The sequence below is a fragment of the Myxocyprinus asiaticus genome, chromosome 8, assembly GCF_019703515.2.
Source record: "Myxocyprinus asiaticus isolate MX2 ecotype Aquarium Trade chromosome 8, UBuf_Myxa_2, whole genome shotgun sequence".
Classification (NCBI taxonomy): Eukaryota; Metazoa; Chordata; class Actinopteri; order Cypriniformes; family Catostomidae; genus Myxocyprinus; species Myxocyprinus asiaticus.
The window spans coordinates 51,279,184-51,301,700 of NC_059351.1; the positions used below are offsets into that span (position 1 = coordinate 51,279,184).

Below are 22,517 nucleotides of genomic sequence, written 5' to 3' on the forward strand. Positions count from 1 at the left end.
ATATGTTTACATGGATTTGTAGCTTTGGCAATATTATATTGTTTGCATTCATACCAATAATGTCATTTTAAATTAAATTGGTATACAGTCAGACAGACAGACAGACAGTCAGACAGTACAGACAGACAGACAGACAGACAGTCAGACAGACAGACAGAAAAGCACCTGCAGATCATTGTGAAACTACAGGATTGTTATATACTGCCACCTGCTGTATACACTTTCTCAACACAAAACATGTGATAGGCGACTGTTGTGTGTGCTGCCCTCATCGTGTTTACTCTTATTAGTGCTTTTCAAATATACAGGTCCAACAGAGTGCAGATTAATCATGTGTAAAATCACAATGAGGCCAAACAGTGACTTTCAAATAACACGGTGTGAAATGTCTTTTACATTCAGTGTACTGTAGTTTAGTCCAAAGCCGTCCATCAGCACAAATGAGTTTCAGAGCGGAATGTTTTACAGCTCACTGGAATGGCAATTAAAACCTTTTTCTTTCCTTAAGCTTTTTCCTTTTTCTCAAGATTTGTTTTTGGTAACAGGTTATGCAACTGTAGGATGAAATAACTACTACACATGGTTCTCGTTCATATCACATAATTTACATCTCATCTGAATGACATTTGCATGTTGCTGTTGAATCTATTTGCAATGTATGATAACTTGAGACATTCAATGTTTCAAACTTCATGTCTAGAATGGAAAAGATCAAACACACTATAATAATAATAATAATAAAAATATTTCCTACAGTTGTCTGACAAGAAATAAAAATAGACACAAATGAGTCAATTGTTGATATACACTGTAAAAAAAAAAATCCTCTTTTTACAAAAAATAAAAAAATAAATTCTGTTAAATTTACAGTAAAAACGTCATAATCTTGATATTAACCTTCAGAAACTGTAAACATGTACTCTCTTGTTAAACATAATGTAAATTTTTACCATTAATTATACAGGAAAATCATACTTTTTACATCTAAAAAAATGTTCTTTTAAAAACTACTGTATTGTCTTTTAAAATATCAGACAATATATTTTACAGTTAATGCTCGTTAATCAATTAACTTTTTTTCTGTAGCATTTTTACAGTCTTTTACCGTTAAAATTACAGACTTTTTTTACAGTGTACAGAAAGAGTTCAGGTGTGTAAAATTAAAGTGGAAAGCAAAGCCCAGATCTTTTAGTCTTGGAAGAATTTGGTTAGAAAGGACTTTATTATTTTAGCAAATCTAAACACAGTTTGAGACAACGTGGAGATCTCTAGGATTACAATACGGTTTTATACATTAACATTAGTAGATACATTAGGTTTCATGAGCTAACAACAAACAAAGATTTTTTTTACAGCATTTATTAATCTTGGTTTGTTTTAATTTATCAGAATACTACTATTGTTCATTGTTTGCTCGTGTTAGTTCACAATGCATTCACTAATGTTGACATACACAACTTTTCCTGTAAGATGCGAATGCTGTAAATTTATTGCTCATGCTAGTTCATGTTAACTATTATGTTAGCTAATACAACCTTATTAGAAAGTGTTACCAGATCTCTTCTGAAACTCTAAAGGGAAATCTGTTAATCTGGAGACAAAATTCTCATATATTGTTGCCTTCCAGACACAATCGAAATATTATAGATATATAATTTGTGATTTTTCTTTCTTGTGGCTGTACCATAGTATTTATGGTAATCCAATGTACTTCAAAAATTAACATGGAACTTCCATGGTAGCCTATATGTACAAAAAAACAGTACCAAGCAGGGGCGTAGCAATCATTTCAAAAGTGAGGGGGACAGAATGATTAGCGCTAGAAGAACATAAATATATAAGATATATATTTTTAGGGCTCTCAATCGATTAAACATTTTAATTGAATTAATTACATGAATGACCAGTGAATTTTAACCTTTGCATTTACACATTTAGACATTTGCTGTATGAAAGACACAGCGTAAAAACATTTGCCCTGTGAAAAAGTATGGGGACAAACTTTGGTTTTATTGAAAGTGAGGGGGACACGTCCCCCGCATCCCCCACGTTTTCTACGCCCCTGGTAGCACTTGTCAGTCCTACTGAATGGCATTTCTATAGTTTTGATTCATTTTCCATTAAACATATTTGAAATAACATATCTTATTAATTACACTCTTACGAAATTAACTTGCACTACAGCGCGTGCATAAACAAAGACTAAAGTCATCAGAGCCGATTAAGTTTAACACTAGTCTATGGATTAACATTCTGTCACAATGCGTCACAATGCGAACCCTAAGCTGCGCGCGCTCTGATTGGTCGCGTTTCACGTGTCACGACATTCCTATCTGCGCACCTTCAATAGGCTGACCGCTGAAAACACACACGAGCGCCGTTCGAACCGCTCCAGAGCCAAACCTGTCCCGAACCCAGCGCTCGGGCTTCCTACAGTGACCCTGCGTTAGAGATGGCGGAGCTGAGCGCAATACGGCAGGAACTTGTGAGTATTTTCATTCTGAAGTGAGTGACGTGTGTTGTTGGAAGGCTGTAGTTCATGTGTGTGCTTCAGTCACAGACGGAAATAAGTTTATCAGCAGTGCGAGTGTACTACAGTAGAGGATAATGCACATATTGTAGTTTTAAAGGGATAGTACACCCCAAAATGAAAATTCTATCAACATTTAAAGGGGCAGTTCACCCCAAAATAAAAATTCTCTCATCATTTACTCACCCTCACGCCATGTGTGACTTTCTGTCTTCTGCTGAACACAAACGAAGATTTGTAGAAGAATATCAAAGCTCTGCAGGTCCATACAATGCAAGTGAATGGTGGCCAGAACTTTGAAGCTCCAAAAAGCACATAAAGGCAGTATAAAAGTAATCCATACGAATCCAGTTGTTAAATCCATGCCTTCAGAAGAGATATGATAGGTGTGGGTGAGAAACATACATTTTAAGTCCTTGTTTTTACTGTAAATCTACATTTTCACTTTCACATCCTTCTTTTGTTTTTGGCGATTCGCATTCTTCGTGCATATTGTCACATACTGGACAGAGAGGATAATTTATAGTAAAAAAAGGACTTAAATATTGATCTTTGTCTCACCCACATGTATCATATTGCTTTTGAAGACATGGATTAAACCACTGGAGTCATGTGGATTACTTTATATGCTTTGTGGACCTTCGAAGTTCTGGTCACCATTCACTTGCTTTGTATGGACCTGCAGAGCTGAAATATTCTTTTAAAATCTTCATTTGTGTTCAGCAGAAGAGAGAAAGTCATTCACATCTGGGATGGCATGAGGGTGAGTAAATGATGAGGGATTTTTTATTTTTAGGTGAACTGTCCCTTTAATCAACCTCATGTGAGCCATATGGCTTTCTTTCTTCCGTTGAACATACAAGGAGAACTTGAGTAGGAATCCTCTCTGATTTGTTCTATACAGTGAAAGTGAATGGGGTCTGAGGCTGTCAAGCTTCAAAAACGACAAAAAAAAAAAAAAAAGCACTATAAAAAGTAGTCCAAATAACTTGTGCGACATATTCTCCAAGACCACATACACACACTAATCCGTTTCGTTTTCCAAATGCTCTGTTTTCCGCAGAGGAGAACGCTGTTCTAGTGTGGATGAGAGGTGTAAACGTAGTGACATGAATGCGCTTTCAAACAAAAAGTATTAATGTGGACGTGGCCCAAGTTTCTGAATCCATACAGTAGCTTTGTGTGAGGAACAGGGTGAAATTTAAGTCGTTATTCATTAATAATCTTCCCCTCCGTCATAGTCCTCATTTGCGCTTGCACATTTTCAAACGCTTGCACATGAGGAAGAAATGCGCCAGGTTTTGTGTCAATGGTCCCAAAGCCATTGGTTCTTGTGTGTCTTGAAATTGTGAAAACGTGCGTTTGGGAGCTAAGGTGAAGGGCCAGATTTTTCATGTATCATGTCTTCAATTTCAGTCTGTTAATCGTATGGCTTCAGAAGACTTCAGAAGTCATAAGCACAACTTATATGATACTTTTTAGTAATTTTTTTACTTTTTAAAACTCGACAACCCCAGTCCCCATTCTATGTCATTGTATGCAAAAAAGCTTGGATTTTCGGTAAACCATCTCCTTCGGTGTTCCACGGAAGAAAGTCATACTGGTTTGGAATGACATGAGGGTGAATAAATGATGACAGAAATGTAATTTTTGGGTGAACTATTCTTTTAAAAGTGTCATTTGTATCATCAACAGTTAGGTATTCCTTCATATGAGTCAGTCCGTTTCCACTGTGACGATACTGTTCAACTTTTGTACATTTGTAAATGTAATTTGCATGTTTCTGTGACAAATGGCCACTGTGTATCAAACATGCTTCTTTACTTCCTGATTGTCATTTATCCGGCGCAGAGAACCAGAAATCAGAACAGCTCTTTCGATGACCCTCAGTGCATTTCCCCCCAAAAAGATGAGCAACAAAAACTGGTAATGTCCCATTAACTTTAAGACTCTCTCTGCTCTGATTTGCATGTTTAAAGTGGTGTGTTTGGCTCACATTGTTGGACACTCACTGTGCTGTCTGCGATAGGCTGTTCCATTCTGCGGCGGCATACGGGGCGGGATGCGGCCGGGGAAGAAAATCACGATCATGGGCATCATGAACCCAGACCCGGACAGGTAGCTTATGTCAACACACATGCACCTGCATGGGCTCGTACACATACGCAGACACCCTGAATGACACTGTAAAAAGCCTATTTTTATGCCTAATGACTCCAGTTTCTTATCACTCTTTACTGTCTAAAGATCTCTCTTGATCTGAAATCTCAGACTAGGAATTTGTTAGATGTTAGACTGGTAGTCTACTGATGAAATCAGTCTGAACGTCAGAATAAGACGATGTTAGAGGAGATCATTTACATTTTCTTTACACACCCAACGCTCTGCCTTCTGAGTGCTTGACCTCTTGTGCTGGTTGGTTTAGTACCTCATATTAAAGCTAAAATGTGACATTTTTTGGTAGTTAAAATACTTTTCGCCCTCCCAGCTTAAAATTCAAAGACAACAAATGCAAGTCATTCATTGGCTGATTTTCCTGGAAAGTGTAAATACTGTGACGCTATCAAAACATCTGTCTGCAGAAATCACACGTTTCAGTTTTAACGCAACACTGATGGTAATTCTGAAATGTCTCTTTGTATGGTCTCTCTGACAGTTTTGACATCAGTCTGACGTGCGGCTGTGGAGACGTGGCTCTGGACATGTGTGTACAGTTTGAAGACCGTGAGATTTTGCGGAACGCTTGCGTTTCGGATACCTGGGGAGAAGAGGAGAGATCAATACCATATTTCCCCTTCATCGCAGATCAGCCTTTCAGGGTGAGTAGCGTTATCGACATCATCATCATCATCCTAACTGAACAGGATGATGTCATAGTAACTCACATTTTGTGGTGTTCCATCCAGTGGTGGTCCTGACTCACATGGTGCCCTTGTAGGGTTTGGAACCGACAAGCAGTTTTTATTCAGAACCATTTCTATTTAAAAAAAAAAAAAATACTGCAACAGAATGATTTCCATGACTTTCGGTTTCATTAATGGTTCTCGAACATGCATTCTTCTGCCAGTGCAGACGGGACATGGTGCTAAAATACTCTGTGTTTCCTGCAGAGCATTTCAGTGGCACTGCAACACCACTATTGAATAAACAGTATGAAACATACAGTGCGACCAGTGAAGTCTGATTCCCCCAAAAATTACTCTTTTGAGTCAGTTCTTTTGAATCATCTGCATGAAACATAGAGCGTAACCAGTGTAGCCTGATTTCGAACGAATGACTCATATGAATCGGTTCTTTTGAATCTACATCGCAAAACAAACAACTTGACCAGTGTAGTCCAATGCCTGAACAAATGACTCTTCTGAGTCGGTTCTTTTGAATCTGCATTGCGAAACATACAGCGTTACCAGTATAGCATGATTCCCGAACAAACGACTCTAATAAGCCATGCTTTTGTAATCTGCTGCATGAAACATACAGTGTGGCCCATGAATTCTGATTCCTGAGCAAATGACTCTAATGAGTCAAGTTTGTTTGAATCTACAGCACGAAACATAAGTACAGCGCGATTAGTGTAGACCGATTTTTGAATGAATGACTCTTATGAGTCCGTTCTTTTGAATCTACATCATGAAACATACATCACGGCCAGTGTAGTCCAATGCCTGAACAAATGACTCTCATGAGCCAGTTCTTTTGAATCTACAGAGCGAAACATACAGCGTGACCAGTGTAGTGTGATTCACAAACAAATGACTCTTCTGAGTTGGTTCTTTTGAATCTACAGAGCAAAACATAAAGCGCGACCAGTGTAGTCCAATGCCTGAACAAATGACTCTTATGAGTTGATTCTTTTGAATCTACAGAGCAAAACATAAAGCTCGACCAGTGTAGGCCAATGTCTGAACAAATGACTCTTATGAGTTGATTCTTTTGAATCTACAGAGCAAAACATAAAGCTCGACCAGTGTAGTCCAATGTCTGAACAAATGACTCTTATGAGTTGATTCTTTTGAATCTACAGCGTGAAACATACAGCATAACCAGTACAGCATGATTCCCAAACAAACTACTTTTTATAAGCCGTTTTTTTTTCTCAACTGCATGAAACATGGAACCGTTAACGATTCGGAACCAGAACCTTTAAAATCCTTACAGATGGATAGCAGTATAAAAGTATTTCGTTTGTTTTGCCTCCTGAAATCTTATCCATGTTTTCTCTTTCAATGTGTTTTTTTGTATGTTATTTGTTCAGGTTGAGATCCATTGTGAGCACCCACGTTTCCGTGTGTTTGTAGACGGTCACCAGCTCTTTGACTTCTATCATCGAGTGACATCGCTGACAGCGATTGACACCATACAGATCAGTGGCAGTCTGACCATCACCAAGCTCAATTGAGGAGAACTGCATTGAAAATGTTTAGTGCATCCATTTAAAATCAGCGTTCCCACGAGCACAACCCATCTGTGATCCACTTTAAACAGGAGAACATTCTAGAATCGCACAACTGGATCTCTAGAATCTATGGAGGGATCTATTGTACAGAATGGCTTTCCTGATTTTTGTTTTGAGTATCAAAGTTGTCAGTAGCAGTTTAGTTAAAGAAGTTAAAGTGGAGATGACTCTATAGAATAGTGATAAAACAGTCGGGTTAGACTGCACACTGTCCACATTAAGAACATCTTTGCTAAGAGCTAATAACAAAGGGTTTAAAGTCACAGAAGTTTATTTAAATATGCATTTGTTGTAGCACCATCGGTCAATGAAACGCTATATGTGCTGATAAAGATGACAGAGATATATATGAAGAGATACTGTATATGTGAGTGTACTTCCTGAATTTGAGAATGTAACTGTCCAGTGAATGTGCTCAGAAGAAAACCTCAAAGAGATGTATTTATTTCCAGAATATTTATAAACAGAGTGATTTTGAGAGTTATATGTGTAGTGATATTACAGCAATAGTGATATTTTCTTTTATTTATAATTCTACATTAATATTGACTAGCGCTTGTACTTAAAAACAAAGCATTTCTGTTTGAGAGTAGAATCACTGATGATGTGTAGTAGATGTAGGTGCTGTTGTTTCTTGAGACCAGCTTCAAATCATTCCATTCAAATGCTTTTTAAACGTTTGTGAATATTTATTGTCATCATTGACCACACAGTGTTTCATGTCAACATCGACTGAATTCACACACACTTTTTTTCCAGATTATTCTGTAATTAAATAATGATTTCAAATAAATATGTTGGATCGTTGAGGAGTTTTGTTTACATAAAGAGATATGATTCGCTCTCTTTCACATTGTTTCTCTTTCTTTTCTATTCTCATTTTGTGCATTTAAACACTATATCTTTTGCCTCCTGCTCTTTTTTGTAGCTGCCTTATCTCTACTCTGCTTCCTGTTGCCTGTTATAGAGACCTCCGTTCTCCATGCTTCTTTTTTATTCTATTCCAATCTATTCTATTCTTATTTAACAAAATATTTTAGTTCAGTTTGCTTATTTTGTAAGATGTATTTTGTAAGATGTAAGAAGATATATAAACTATATATAGTTTAGTGAAATTAACCTATTCTATTCTATTCTGATCTATTCTTCTATAGCATAATATTCTATTCTATACTATTCATCCATGGCATAATATTTTAGTTCACTTGTCTTATTTTGTTAGACTTCCTGGAATGTATAGTTTAGTGAAATCAACATATTCTATTCTATTCTATTCTATTCTTCCATGACATCATATTTTAGTTCTCTTGTCTTATTTTGTTAGACTTCCTGGAATGTATAGTTTAGTGAAATCAACATATTCTATTCTATTCTATTCTATTCTATTCTATTCTTCCATGACATCATATTTAGTTCACTTGTCTTATTTTGTTAGACTTCCTGGAATGTATAGTTTAGTGAAATCAATATATTCTATTCTATTCTATTCTATTCTATTCTGTTCTTCCATGACATAATATTTTAGTTCTCTTGTCTAATTTTGTTAGCCTGAATATATAGTTAATATATAGAATATATAGTTTAGTGATATCAGCATATTCTACTCTATATTTTTCATTCTTTTTTTATTCTATTCCGATCTATTCTATTCTTCTTTAACAAATGTTTTTTTTTGTTCACTTGTCTTTTTTTTTGTTAGACTTCCTGGAATGTATAGTTTATTGAAATCAATATAATCTATTCTATTCTATTCTATTCTATTCTATTCTATTCTATTCTTCCATGACATCATATTTTAGTTCACTTGTCTAATTTTGTTAGACTGAATATATAGTTAATATGTAGAATATATAGTTTAGTGATATCAAGATATTCTATTCTATATTTTCCATTCTTTTTTATTCTATTCTGATCTATTCTATTCTTCTTTAACAAATGTTTTTTTTTGTTCACTTGTCTTTTTTTGTTAGACTTCCTGGAATGTATAGTTTAGTGAAATTAATATATTCTATTCTATTCTATTCTATTCTATTCTATTCTATTCAATTCTTCCATGACATCATATTTTAGTTCACTTGTCTAATTTTGTTAGACTGAATATATAGTTAATATATAGAATATATAGTTTAGTTTAATCAACCTAGGCTGCGTTTCCCAAAAGCATTGCAAGCTTAAGTTGATCGATTGAGACCATTGGCGCCAATGGTTTCTATGATCTTCTCAGGCTTACGATGCTTTTGGGAAATGCAGCCCTATTCTGTTCTATTCTGATCTATTCTGTTTTTCTATTGCATAATATTTTAGTCCCTTGTATTATTTTGTTAGACTTCCTAGAACATGTTAAGTTAAATCAACATTTTCTATTCTGATCTATTCTGTTCTTTTCCATACTATTTTGTTCAGATCTATTTTATTCTGATCTATATCCTATTATATAACATAATATTTTAGTTCACTCAGAATGTTTAGCGCAAGACGAACATAAATATACAAGATATATGTTTTAAACCATGACTGACCAGTGAATTTTAACTTTTGCATTTACACATTTAGACATTTGCTGTATGAAAGACACAGAGTTAACACATTTGCCCTGTGAAAGATTGTGGGGGACGAACTTGTTTTAAATGAAAGTGAGGGGGACACGTCCCCCGCATTCCCCACGTATTCTACACCCATGCTTCCAAGAATATACAGAATAGTTTAGTTATATCAACCTATTCTATTCTATTATTCTCTGATCTATTCTGTTTTCTATAGTGTAATATTTTAGTCACTTTAGTCAAAACTGAGCAATCTAATACAACACACTTCCATGCTGGGTTTGGATGACATCTCTCTGGATTTCACCCAAATTCAGCTTCATCCAATCAACACGAGTCCACAAGTGCCACACCACATCCCAGTGATGCATGCTGGGTAATAGTCGGAAAAAGAACAGGATACATACCCTCAAACACACACAGACAGGAGATCTAACCGGCTGTGTGTGTCATTATATACTGTGTGTGTGTGTGTGTAAGAGTGACTGATGCTCATGAGGATCACACTTTATGTTCTCGTGAAGATGGGACACATCATTCCAGACTCGTGAGGTATGATGACTGACAGCTGCGCGAGAGCCAGCCGTTAGCATACACACTAATGCTAATGCTAATGTTAGCTCGCTAGCATCGCCCTTGTAAACCAATGGGTTCTGATGCTTCAGTTAGCATGCTATCTCACTAGGTTTACTCCTCTAAATCATTTGAATACGCAGTGACAGAGCATTTATGGCAGTTTTCATTTGTTATTCTGACAGAAACACTTTGTTCCGACAGCATACAATATTTAATCTAATTCTGTCAGGTGTAATTGTACTGCTAATGATTGGGCTAACTGCTAACTGTAATGTAAACATCACCAGGAACTATTCGATTCTGTCGTAAAGATTGAATGTCAGTAATTCGGTTTAATCTCGATTTAAACTCGGATGGGAATAGTTTAGAATGAAGTTACCTCTGCTGCAGGTATAGATATCTACAGTGGATAGTTTTATCAGTTTATGAGGTGTAGGCCTGTCGTTTCTTGACAGCTGTGATATTATTGTCAGTTAATAGGGTCGATTTCATAACTTTATGTACAAATGTGTATTTTATATCGACTAATATAGTCTCACACTGGAGTAACAAAAGTGCACAAACATGTGGAAGAGATAAAATTACTTTGATAAAAAGCAAAAGTAATACAAATATAATTAACGATATTTGTATCTGATCTGTAGTATATCTTCATCCTCAGGAACATATAGTAGCACTTTGTCAATCTGATCAAATTTATCAAGCGATTCTACATTGTTTATTTCTGTGAACTTCACGCTATAATCTGTCAGATTTGTAATCTGTCCGCATAAAACCAGGGGTTAAATGATTCATACTGTTTAAAAATGGTTTGCATTTTGTGAACCCATCTAACAGAGTCTCTAATATTTCATTATAATGCCTGTCTTTCTCTCAGATTTACTGCTGTTGTTGTATTCTATGTTTAATGTCAAGATTTGGTCTTGGTCTCTGAAATGGTGTGAACGTTTTCACACTTATAAATATTCTAATCTAGGGCTGTCAATTGAGCAGAGAAACTAAGTTCAAATTTTTACTTTAAATATTTTCAAAATTCGAATAATCGGATTTTAAAGACAGCTGATGTTGTTTCCTTAGTCCACAAGAGGGCGCAATAAATGCATAAACCATTCTTGAGCATTATTTTATTGCAAAGAACATTCCTGGCTGTTAAAAAAGAGCATTTTATTTTCAACTTATGTGCATAAAATAAATAGTTGCTTCGATAGGCAGTCCACATGGTGTTATACTTGCACTAATGCCACAGTGTGCACAATTATTAGGCAAATTGTATTCCTCAGGATTAATTTTATTGTTGAACAAACACAATGCTCTCAGTCAATCCAAAATGTTATTTAACCTCAAACCTGAATGTTTAACAGAAAAAGTGAGTTTTGTCATTCTCAGGGGAATATATAAGTGTTGCCAATTATTAGGCAACTAAATTACAAAAATAAATTCTCCCAACTCAATTGTTTATTCTCAATTTTTAGAGTAAGTGCATCAAATAAGTAAAACAACATGACAATTAAATAACATTTTTGGCCTTTCAAAAATATTCAGTGACCAATATAGCCACCCTTCTTTTCAGTAACTGCCATGAGCCTTCCATACATGGAGTCTGTCAGTTTCTTGATCTGTTCACAATCAACTTTCACTGAAGGAGCAACCACAGCCTCCCAAATGCTGTTCAAAGAGGTGTATTATCTTCCCTCACTGTATCTCATGTTTGAGAAGGGTCCACAAGTTCTCAGTAGGAGTTAAGTCAGGTGAGGAAGGGGGCCAAGTCATTATTTGGGCATCTTTGAGGCCCTTGCTGGCTAGCCAAGCAGTGGAGTACATGGATGCATGTGATGGAGCACTGTCCTGCATAAAGATCATGGCCTTCTTGAATGCCGAGGACTTCTTCCTGTACCGCTGCTTGAAGAAAGTACTTTCCAGAAACTGGCAGTAGGTTTGAGAGTTGAGTTTCAGTCCATCTTCAACTCGAAAAGGTCCAACTACCTCATCCTTAAAGATAGCAGCCCATACCAGTACCCCTCCTTCACCTTGCTGGCGCCTGACTCGAAGTGGTGCCATGTGTCCATTAGTGATCCAACCACAGGCCCATCCATCTGGTCCATCAAGAGTCACTTCCATGTCATCTGTCCATAAAACCTTATAAGGTGTTAGTAACTTTCGCCACACCCTCCCTCATTACACAAATACATACCACCTGAAAATGATTGAATCCAATAAGCAGTTTATATGGTTTTGAGTTGGAAAATGTGCATGGAAATAATAAAAAAAGAATACTCACTTGCCTAATAATTGTGCATGCAGTGTATAAACTACCCGAGACACAAGCTATAATAACAGCAAAATACCACATTGTTTTTTTATTCAGTACAGTTGTATGTAGAGTAGCAATATTCACAGACAGCAATGGTATTCGGCTGAACTCGGTGGTGAAGCGGCTCAGACTATCAGCCCAGGTCAGGGGCTGTTCAAATAGATGTAACACAACAGACTGGAACCGGAGACACACATTTCCAAGTTGAACATCGTTCCTGACAAAGCATTTAAAAAACTCATTGCTTAATCTGAGAATCGCTAAGTGGCCAAAGACCTCCACCAACTGTAAGGGGCTGTTCACACCGAACGCTTTTGCAACCATCCATTTGTTTTTCTTTGTAAACGCACGCTAGACGAACGTCTTTGTTTCGCTTTGTTTTTGTTTATGCAGCATCTAGTGCAGGAGCGCTGTTTTTTCTAATTAAAAATAATTTTAAAAAGCATATTGAGACACCTGCTTTCTGTTAAACTGTATTTGTTGCGCTGTGTTGTCCTTTTTTAGCGCAAGAATGTGATCACATCCAAAATTCGAATGCACAGTTTTAGCATGTGCATTTTTTTCTTAAATTCTACAAATATTAAAATTTTTATTTGACAGCCCTATTCTGATCTATTCTATTCTTTTCCATTCTATTCGGATCTGTCCTGTACTGATCGTTTCTATCCTTTTCTTCTATAGCGTAATATTGTAGTTTACTTGTCTTAAACCTTACAGAATATATAGTTTAGTGAAATCAACATATTTTGTTCTTTTCTGAGCTACTCCATTCTTCCATGGTGTAATATTTTACATCACTTATCTTATTTTTTTTAGACTTGTGCAAAATTGACCAATCTAAAACGGCACACTTCCATGCTGGGTTTGGTTGACATATCTCATATTGTGGTTTGGTAATACTCTTCCCTTTTTAAAAGCAGCACCATGATTATTGTTCGCACCGCCTTTGAGCAAACAACGTACTTAGGCGAAGTTCACAGCAGGATACAATGGTCCATTTAAAAGCCTTTGTAAATAATCCTATTGAAAGACTAAATTCCACCCTGAATCTGTGGCTTATTTGGCTTGTTTGGTTTATTCTCATCGTTGACTGACTGTCAGTTCGGGACTGATCTAGTTTCCTTTTGCCCCACCTAAGCGAGTCACTACTTCTCCCATTAGCACTTAATAAATGTCCGATTTGAAGACAATCTTATCTTTTTTTTCCTCTTGCAAATTTAATTTGTGCTAACAAACAAGAGCCTGTTTCTCTAAATAGGCCCCTGAGCACTAGTAATAAGATGTGCCAACAGTGAGCGATTGCTTAGTTAATCAATGTTAAAATCGTTGCATTGTAATGGTAGCAGAATGTGTATAACTTCTGTCATCAGTGCTTTGAATAAACAAATCTTATTAATGTGAAGGTAAAGAAGGTTTGTTCAAGGTTGTGGAAATTTGAGGGAGCCCATATAGCTTGTTGTTTAAGTCGATTTTTATATTTTCTGCAATTGCCTTTGCAAACACCGCTAATTAGATGTAGGGTGATAGCTCAAGACACTTGTGTAGTAAAACGAGGATTAAACTAGTTAAAGGCGAGTGTGAATGAGAATGCAGCAGGACTTCCTGCTGTTCTAACTGGTGTGTTTAGAAGATACAACATTACAGAAGGAGCTGTCTTCCTTTTGCTCCTCAAGCTTTGCCCTAATGTATGAAAATGAGATGAGTAAAATGCAGTATCAGTAATAATTTCCAAAAGATTATGGAATAAGATTTCATGCAATAAATCTGATTACAGTATTGGACTAAAACGTAAGTACATCCTGACACTATAATTATATTAAGAGTTATCAAGCAGTCTTATCATGTTACATGCTTTGCATTTCATTTGCCGGAAAAACCCTCAAGCAATCACAAATTTTGTTGTAGCTGTTGTAAACATCTTTCCAATGTTTTATTTTAAAATATTAATCTGAGATTACAAGTTTTTTTTTGCACAGAATAGTTTTTCTGTAAAGTTAGAATAAGATGATGTAAAGGCATTTATATGGTCTCCGAATAAATTGGTCTCCATTTATGGTATTCAATTCATATTGAAGTATTTAATTATTCAATAACGCTTGGATATGACTGTGCTAAAAGCGTATCACATAGCAGTTGTAGTGTGCATGCACTGAATGCATCCATATGGGCTCTTAGTCAAAAGGCTGAACACTTGACCGTGTGCGAGAACCCAGTATTACTTTGCTAATCAGTGTTCCCTGTCGCAGGTGTGAGTTCTTGGCTGTGTGTTTCTACTCAAGGCCCCATGGAGCCTGACGTGATACACATGTACTCCTCCTCTCCACCCCCAATGGAGGACAGCGTTGAAGATGACGATGATGAATTCAGTGATTTTACTGGCGTCCCGAACAGCGTCAGCTTCACAGAATTCGATACGCCCACCACATTCAACCAATCTCAGGCTTTGAACGCCACCTCGCCACCGGAATTATTGAGTAATGGTAGAATTGTGGGATTGACTCAACCTGCAGGGTCTACGAAGTCTAACGCCATGGCTCCTGTTAGTGGCCAGAGCTGCATGCCCAATGGTCGAACAGTTTGTGTAGAGGAATTGAAAAAGTTCACAGAGCATCAACAAGTTCATATCAACTCCCTTGAGTTTGCAGAGAGTTCTCGGACTGATAACAACGCCATTGACTGCAATGGTGCCGTTGAAGTACTCACAAATGGGTTTGTGACATTAGACGGAGGAGGAACTCCTCCTACACCCCACAAAAACATAGAAACTGAGCTCACGGTAGACCCCTGTCTTGATGACAGTCAAGACATTGATGATGATTTTGCAGATTTTTCTGCTTTCTCAAATGCTGACCACAACCAGACTTCTGATGGAAATACAGACTGGGAACCTTTGAATCAAGGGTACACACCAGCAGAGGACAATGTTGATGAACAACACAATGATGAAGAACAACAAGCTAATTTGGAAGATGGTAGTAGGGACTCAAAAGTCACAGGGTTGGATTTACCTGGATTCCCATCAGAGAACTCGGAAGGTCTCAGCAATGGGGATTGGGGATTCCATGCAGGGAGCGATCTAGAAACCGATAATGCACATCAGGACTCTAATACTACTGAGGTGGTTAGCACAGCGCAACTGCTTACTCTTAATGGGGTTGGTCAGAATGATATTGATGAGGGGGGCATAGTGGACAACGGGGTGTCACCCGACTCTAAAGGTGAAAGATGTAGTGGTGAACATTCAGATGAGAGAGGATCCGGGAACGAAACTGAAACGGAGACAGAAACAGAGACCTCTTTCGGTCGGCTGCTATCGACAGATGCGCTTGAAGAATTTGGGGACTTCAGCACGACAGGATCCGTTCCTTCTCCGCCGCTTCAGGAGGAGACGGCAACTCCAGCCGACCATAGTCAGCTTGCTGAGGACGACGATGAAGATTTTGGAGATTTTGGTGACTTCGGAGATGCTAGCTCATTTGGTACAACTGGATTTGCTGATTTTGACCAGCAGGGGGCCAAAACGCAAGTTGCTCAGCCTGAATCGGCCCCCATTCCCCCTGAGGTAACCGAAGATGAAGAATTTGGTGATTTTGACACATCAAGAGAACCTAGTAAAACAGGGTCAGCAGGTGGGGAAGGAACAACGTTTGCAGACTTTCCCGGCAGCGACAGTTTTGCAGATTTCAGCTCAGTGCAGGTTGGTGATGCAGATGATAATGGAGGATGGCAGGCCTTCTCTGAGCCGGATCAAAGCCAGGATGGAGGGGACTCCTGGGCAAAGTTCGGTCAGGAACACGCAGCATGTACCGAAAAGATTGGAGACGACTGGCATGAAAGCCAGACGGTTGCAGCGCCCTCTACTAGCAGTGCAGTGGAGCGTAAAAGTTGCACAACGGTACGTCTAGTTACTTTTGATGCCTGATTACTTCAAAACATTTATTTCTGTGGTTTGTCTTTACTGTTTTTCACCCTACCCCATTCTGTTCCAACTTTTGTTGTTCTAAATGGTGGATGGTATTCAGAACTGGAAGAGATGTCAACAGGAAATTTGATCAGACTCAGGGATGTACCTGGACCAGAAGGTCCACCACACGATGGATTTAGCAGAAACAGACCCTTTCAAATGTCTCTATTTCATTAATACAACTATAGAATTATCCATCAAGTTGAAGCAAAACCTGTCACAAACATGTCTTATCTTAAATCTGTTTTTGAGATGATCTTAGTGTACATGTAACTGATAGCAATACATGATTTGAATTCTATTTTTCCTTCTCTGTTTTACTTGTCATCCCCAAAGGCCACACTGGTGAGCCGTTTGGAGAAGATTTTCCAGGCCACTTTTCAGCTGGTTGTTGCTCCTCAGGTGGAGGATGAGGTGCATATGCTCAACACCTTCCTCAAACCTCCAGACAGATCAGAACAGGAAGAGGATGGAAGAGAGACAGCCAGTGGGTGAGGAGCTAAAAAATGATTCCCTGTTCCATCCAGTGTTTGCAAAAATGTTCATGTTTAAAGTGCTATGAACATTCACACTCAGTGTCTCCCCCTGGGGGTTATGTAGTGCACTACGGGACGTTTGGCAACAGCTGCAGGATGTTAACAATGCCTACGGTCTCCGGTACCAGTGGGGCGGCTCTCATACCAATAAAGCACTGCTCTGCTCTTTGGGCATTGACACAAGAAATATAGTGAGTTGGTTTAATAAATGCAAATGTTTTTTATAAATATTATAATAATTAGGCTATGCAATGTTGTCAATATCAGAGAAACTGTTACAAATTACAGTAAATGGTTAATCACTGTTGTTTTCCCAGTAAATATTTTAGAATGTGTTCATTTAACTTTTTTTCCTCTCTCTCTCTCTCCAGTTGTTCACAGGTCATAAAAAGCAGCCGTTAATTGTGCCAGTGTATGCTGCCAGTCTGGTGAGTGACGCCCAGCTGCAGGGGAAATGTGAATGTGTAAATGAGGGATGAGGGACAGAGATTTATTTTTAGCATAATATTATTGTACTATTAGGCACACTGAACCGAGTTCATGTATTTAGTCAAGCATCTGAACTTGTCTGTCTGCAGGGGATGCTGGAACCCACTAAAGAGCCAGTGAAGCCCGTCTCAGCAGCTGAGATGATCGCCTCAATAGCACAATCTCCTTCTATTGCCACAGAGTTAAACACCTGTCCACCTGACACCACCCAGGTGAGTGACTTTAAATTCAACATAAAATTCAGATTAACCCCTTTTACACATTATTGTATTGGCTAATGTTAACCAATAGCCTTCAGTCATTGTCAGAATCTTGCTAGTTAACACATTAAATCAATGCAAATAATGATAAATTAAGGTAAGAAATGTTACCAATGGGAAACGTGGAGATGAACCTCAAAGGGTGAAATTTATCTCAACTTCCTTGTCAATTAACTGCCTCACAAGTACGTTTTGAGTTTAAGAATTCCAAGTGCCAACAGGAACTGAGAACTAAAAATCCCGTTCATTTGCACCATGTGCGAATCTATTTTAACAATAACTTATAAACTTTTAAAGACAGACCTACCGTGAGCTGCGAGGTTGTTAATCGATGGTATACGCATCTGTTGAAGCCATAAGTCCACTTTATTTCAACTTCATAAAATAAAAAATAAAGGAACTACACTGCCTAGGATTCAGCAGAGGAAGATCCACCAATCAGAGATTTGTGGCCAAGAAAGTGCGCCAAACGAGCTCAACAGCAACTGCCCACTTTAAAGGAATATTTTGGGTTCAATACAAGTTAAGCTCAATCAACAGTGTTTGAGGCATAATATTGATTACCGCAAAAAAGCAATTTAGACCTGCCCCTCCTTTTATTTAAAAAAAAGCAAAAATCGATGTTACAGTGAGACACTTACAATGGAAGTGAATGGGGGCCAATCCGTAAACGTTAAAAACTCACTATTTCAAACGTAAAGCCATAAGACATAAACAACATACACTGGCGGCCAAAAGTTTGGAATAATGTATAGTCAGGACATTAATAACATGAAAAATTACTATTACAATTTGAAAAACATGTTCAGAACTTCTTAAACTACTTCAAAGAGTGTCTCATCAAAAAATCCTCCACGTGCAGCAATGACAGCTTTGCAGATCCTTGTTATTCTAGCGGTCAGTTTGTCCAGAGACTCAGATGACATTTCACCCCACACTTCCTGTAGCACTTGTCATAGATGTGTCTGTCTTGTCGGGCACTTCTCACGCACCTTACAGTCTAGCTGATCCCACAAAAGCTCAATGGGGTTAAGATCCAGAACACTCTTTTCCAATTATCTGTTGTCCAATGTCTGTGTTTCTTTGCCCACTCTAACCTTTTCTTTTTGAAAAAGAAACAGGACATTACTGTTTTTTACATCAGTAATGTCCTGATTATATTTTGTGATCAGTTGAATGCCACTTTGGTGAATTAAAGTACCAATTTCCTTCCGAAACAGCAAAATCTTATTCCAAACTTTTGGCCGTCAGTGTGTATGTTAACATGATTTTAGTGTGATAAAATCACCTACTAACCTTTTCTGTGTAAAGTTATATCCAGTTTCACAACTTCGTTGCCTTTTCGATGTAATGTCAACAAACCCAAAAACGACTGTAAAAATTAAGATTTTAAAGAGCTTTAATAAAATTATAAGCTTCACATTTCTGCCTCCCAAAACTCTCCAAAAATTGGCCTTATTCACTTCTATTGTAAGTGCCTCACTGTTACCTCGATTTTTGCTTTTTCTTTTAAAGAAAAGGTGGGACGAGTCGAAATTAATTTTTGTGGTAATCAACATTATGCCACAAATGCTGTCGACTGAGCTTAACTTGTATTGAAACCAGAATATTCCTTTAATGATGCACTACAGTTGATGTAATCGAGTTGATCTCCCCACACTCTCAAACTACTTGTAAATATTTAGATATCAGAATATTTTTTAATATACAAATACTTAAAATTAACAACTCTAAATTAACAGTTTATATATTTACACAGTTTTTAATTTGATTGCGTCATTCGCAATGCTTCATGGGATTGTAGTTCATTCCCTCATGAAAGACGGTAAGTACATATTCTTGTACCTACGTATTTTGTCCGATTTTTGCTTTGAAGTTTGTAATCTTGCGATTCACGTCGGAGCTGGTTGGTTTGGTTCATGGCTTTGTTTATGAAGGATTTTATGAAATGCCTATGAAAAAAATGAATGAAAAAAAAAACTTCCGGGACGGAAGGCAGCTAAAAAAGTAGGCAGGCACTGTTGCACTCTTTGATATATTGTCTGGTTTTTGTTGGCAGGAGCCTCTTCCTCCCGTTCAGTTTGACTGGAGCAGCAGTGGCCTTACAAACCCTCTGGACGGTAAGACCGATCTTTCGTTTTCTCTTTCTCACTCTAAGGAAGAAACTTTACAGAGAGACAAAAGCTTTTTAATACGTTCTCAAGTATCCCGAAATGTGCCTTGTCGCTTCTAACATTTAAAAACGAACTGTTTGATTAACAGTAACCTTCTCAATGTTTGTTTGCAAGCTAAAGCATGTGTTTGTTTACTTACCAGAATGCCTTTTGTTAACAGATACACTAAACAAAATATTCAAATTCTCTTCATCTCTAATAAAGATCTGAAAGTCAACATTGCTTTCCTCTTCTGTCTCTCTGTCTGTAACCCTTCTCCCCTCTTTCACCGCCCCTCGTTCTCTTTCTCCTCTGTTCTGAAGCGAGTGGAGGCTCGTCTTTGCTCAACCTCGATTTTTTCGGCCCTGTGGACGAGTCGCCTTCTGGCACCGCCACCTCCATACCAGGTTTGCTGAAACGTTTCCTGTTTAACACCGTGTCTGCTCTCTTCGTTTCTCTTCGCATCCTCAACAGTTCATTAAAATGATCATTTCATGTGGTAACATGGTAATGTGTCATAAGAGGGTGTTGACATAGCCATGACGGTGTTTTTGTGTGTGTGTGTAGGCGTTGACCCAGAGCTGTACGAGTTGACCCAGGCTAAGCTCGACGTCGGCGGAGGCAGCAGTAGAATCGTGGATGCGTTCGCTCGTCTGATGTCGACCGTAGAAAAGACCAGCACCTCCACCAGGTCAGTGAGACTCACTTTCTCACAGTACTGCTGCTTGGCCACCAGGGGGAGCCACATCAGTCTGTTTTCTGTATGAGGACTGCACATTTTTTCCGCACATGCGTAAAATGTGTTGATCTCTCTCAGCAGAAAGCCTGTGCAGAAACAGGAGAATTTGAGTGAAGAGGCTCAGAGAGTGATCGCAGGGCTGCCGGATCTCTCCTTCATGCAGGCCAAAGTCCTGATGTTCCCCTCCACGCTGACTCCTCTGCTCCCATCGGCCTCACCCATGACCGACTGACTCCTCCGCTTCACCTCTCTTTCTCTGTGCTCTCCAGTTTTCATTATACTGACCGTTTTCATTTTTATTTCGTCCACTTTCATTTTCTTGGGTGTTTTTAACAGTTTAAACATTGCCATATGTGAGAGAGAGAGAGAGAGTGCAAGAGATATACTGCTAATGATTGATTGCTTTAGAGAAGATAAGAAGAAATGTAGAAAAGAATATTTTTATTTGTAGAATGTCAGTAGGAAGAAGTGTTTGTGTTTATATTAGAGGCAATCTGTATATTATCAGGGATGAGATTTTCTTTTGAGTATTCTTCTGCATTTTGATAAGTTGTGTGTATGAAAGAGAGAAAAAGAGAGGCATTTTGTTGCATTTTTTTTATTTTTATGAAACACTGGTTCAAAAGTCCTACAATGGCACAAACGATGACGTGAATGATCTGATCGGTATTTAGATGCATAAATGCATTAATTATAGCGACTTGAAACCAAACCGCCTGCAAAATGTAAATTTGATTTTGTGTAACAAAAGGCCTTAGTTTTTAATCATTTTGGCTACTCTTATGTTACAATCAATATTAATACATTATTATTACTGATTTAACACATGCATTAGTGATCATAGGGTACTTTATCTTTTTGTTGTAGTAACTTTGCTTTCCACACTCACAGGCCATTTCTTCCACTTCATTAACAACTATAGAAACACTGGCTTCGCTTGAGTATTTAGCTGCTCATATTTTTATTCTTCTTTTTGTTTATTTTTAATGGAAGCTAAACCACTGGCTTTGGACTGTAATGTAGCAACGGATAAATCATTTATTTGAATAATTGATCAACTTGAATATATATATATATATATATATATATATATATATATATATATATATATATATATATATATATATATATTTATTAAGAATAAGGGACCAATATCTGCTGTAATGTTTTACGTATTTCCCTGTTATCAGTGTGCTTCTTGTCTGCTTTATTCTCACGATGTATCTTTTTATTTTATTTTAACCGACTCTTCTGGAGGACGTTTGCCATTACAGCATTCCTGTACACACACAAAATATTTTAGCCTATTTTTAAGATTTACGCATTTCAATTTCATAACAAAATTCTATCAAATTGAATTGCATAATCTTTAACAAAATTCTAAATTATTATTTTTTTTTTTATTTAATTTTGTTAAAGATTACGCAGTTCAATTTGATGGATTTTTGTTCTGAAATTGAATTGCCTACATTTTAAAAATAGGCTAAAATATTTTTTTGAGTATAGATCAGGAGTGCATGATTGGAAATGTTCACCAGGAATGTCTGTTAGGAGTTTCCCACCTTTGTAATTTTTTTGTTTTGTTTTTTTTTTCCAGTTCTTTTTAGTTGTATCACTGTTTATTCTGTCTTCTGGAGGATTTTGCACATTGTAAAGATATACGGAAGAACTGCTTACATAGTTAACTGTGGCTTCGGACTGTGTACAGTCAAACTATGGAACATGTAAAAATTGTTATGGGAAAATTCCTATGGAAAAATCTAACAGATGAATGATATCTCTAAAGAGCCCTTTCCGAGGTCAATTGCGCATGCCCGGGTTCTTCTGAAAAACTTCAAGTGTGTAAATTTTCTTTAAGTGTACACAAGAAATTAAAATAATTTAAGAGAAACTTTGCTTTGGTGTGAAATTATTGTTTCTGTTTCATTCTTTCTGTAACAAATGTTATGATTTTACCAAA

General features: G+C 37.4%; 2 protein-coding genes across 6 annotated transcripts; both read left to right on the forward strand.

The window, feature by feature from the left end:
* The first annotated feature begins 2,326 nt into the window (after window positions 1-2,326).
* Window positions 2,327-7,809, forward strand: lgalsla (lectin, galactoside-binding-like a). The gene is made up of 5 exons (XM_051704809.1): window positions 2,327-2,485; window positions 4,382-4,456; window positions 4,560-4,648; window positions 5,187-5,349; window positions 6,786-7,809. Exons 1-5 carry the CDS (start codon window positions 2,453-2,455, stop codon window positions 6,927-6,929), a joined length of 504 nt encoding a protein of 167 aa, XP_051560769.1. The 5' UTR covers window positions 2,327-2,452; the 3' UTR covers window positions 6,930-7,809.
* Window positions 7,810-9,914: 2,105 nt separating this feature from the next.
* On the forward strand, window positions 9,915-21,701 carry aftpha (aftiphilin a). Of its 5 annotated transcripts, none has more exons than XM_051704099.1 (10): window positions 9,915-10,081; window positions 14,663-16,311; window positions 16,717-16,871; window positions 16,981-17,107; window positions 17,288-17,344; window positions 17,495-17,617; window positions 19,725-19,785; window positions 20,142-20,225; window positions 20,386-20,509; window positions 20,636-21,701. In XM_051704099.1, exons 2-10 carry the CDS (start codon window positions 14,701-14,703, stop codon window positions 20,787-20,789), a joined length of 2,496 nt encoding a protein of 831 aa, XP_051560059.1. In that variant the 5' UTR covers window positions 9,915-10,081; window positions 14,663-14,700; the 3' UTR covers window positions 20,790-21,701. The 5 variants fall into 5 exon arrangements, with proteins under 5 accessions (XP_051560059.1, XP_051560061.1, XP_051560062.1 ...); XM_051704101.1 differs by having other exon boundaries at window positions 20,639-21,701; XM_051704100.1 differs by lacking the exon at window positions 9,915-10,081 and adding an exon at window positions 14,069-14,204.
* Window positions 21,702-22,517: the final 816 nt, after the last annotated feature.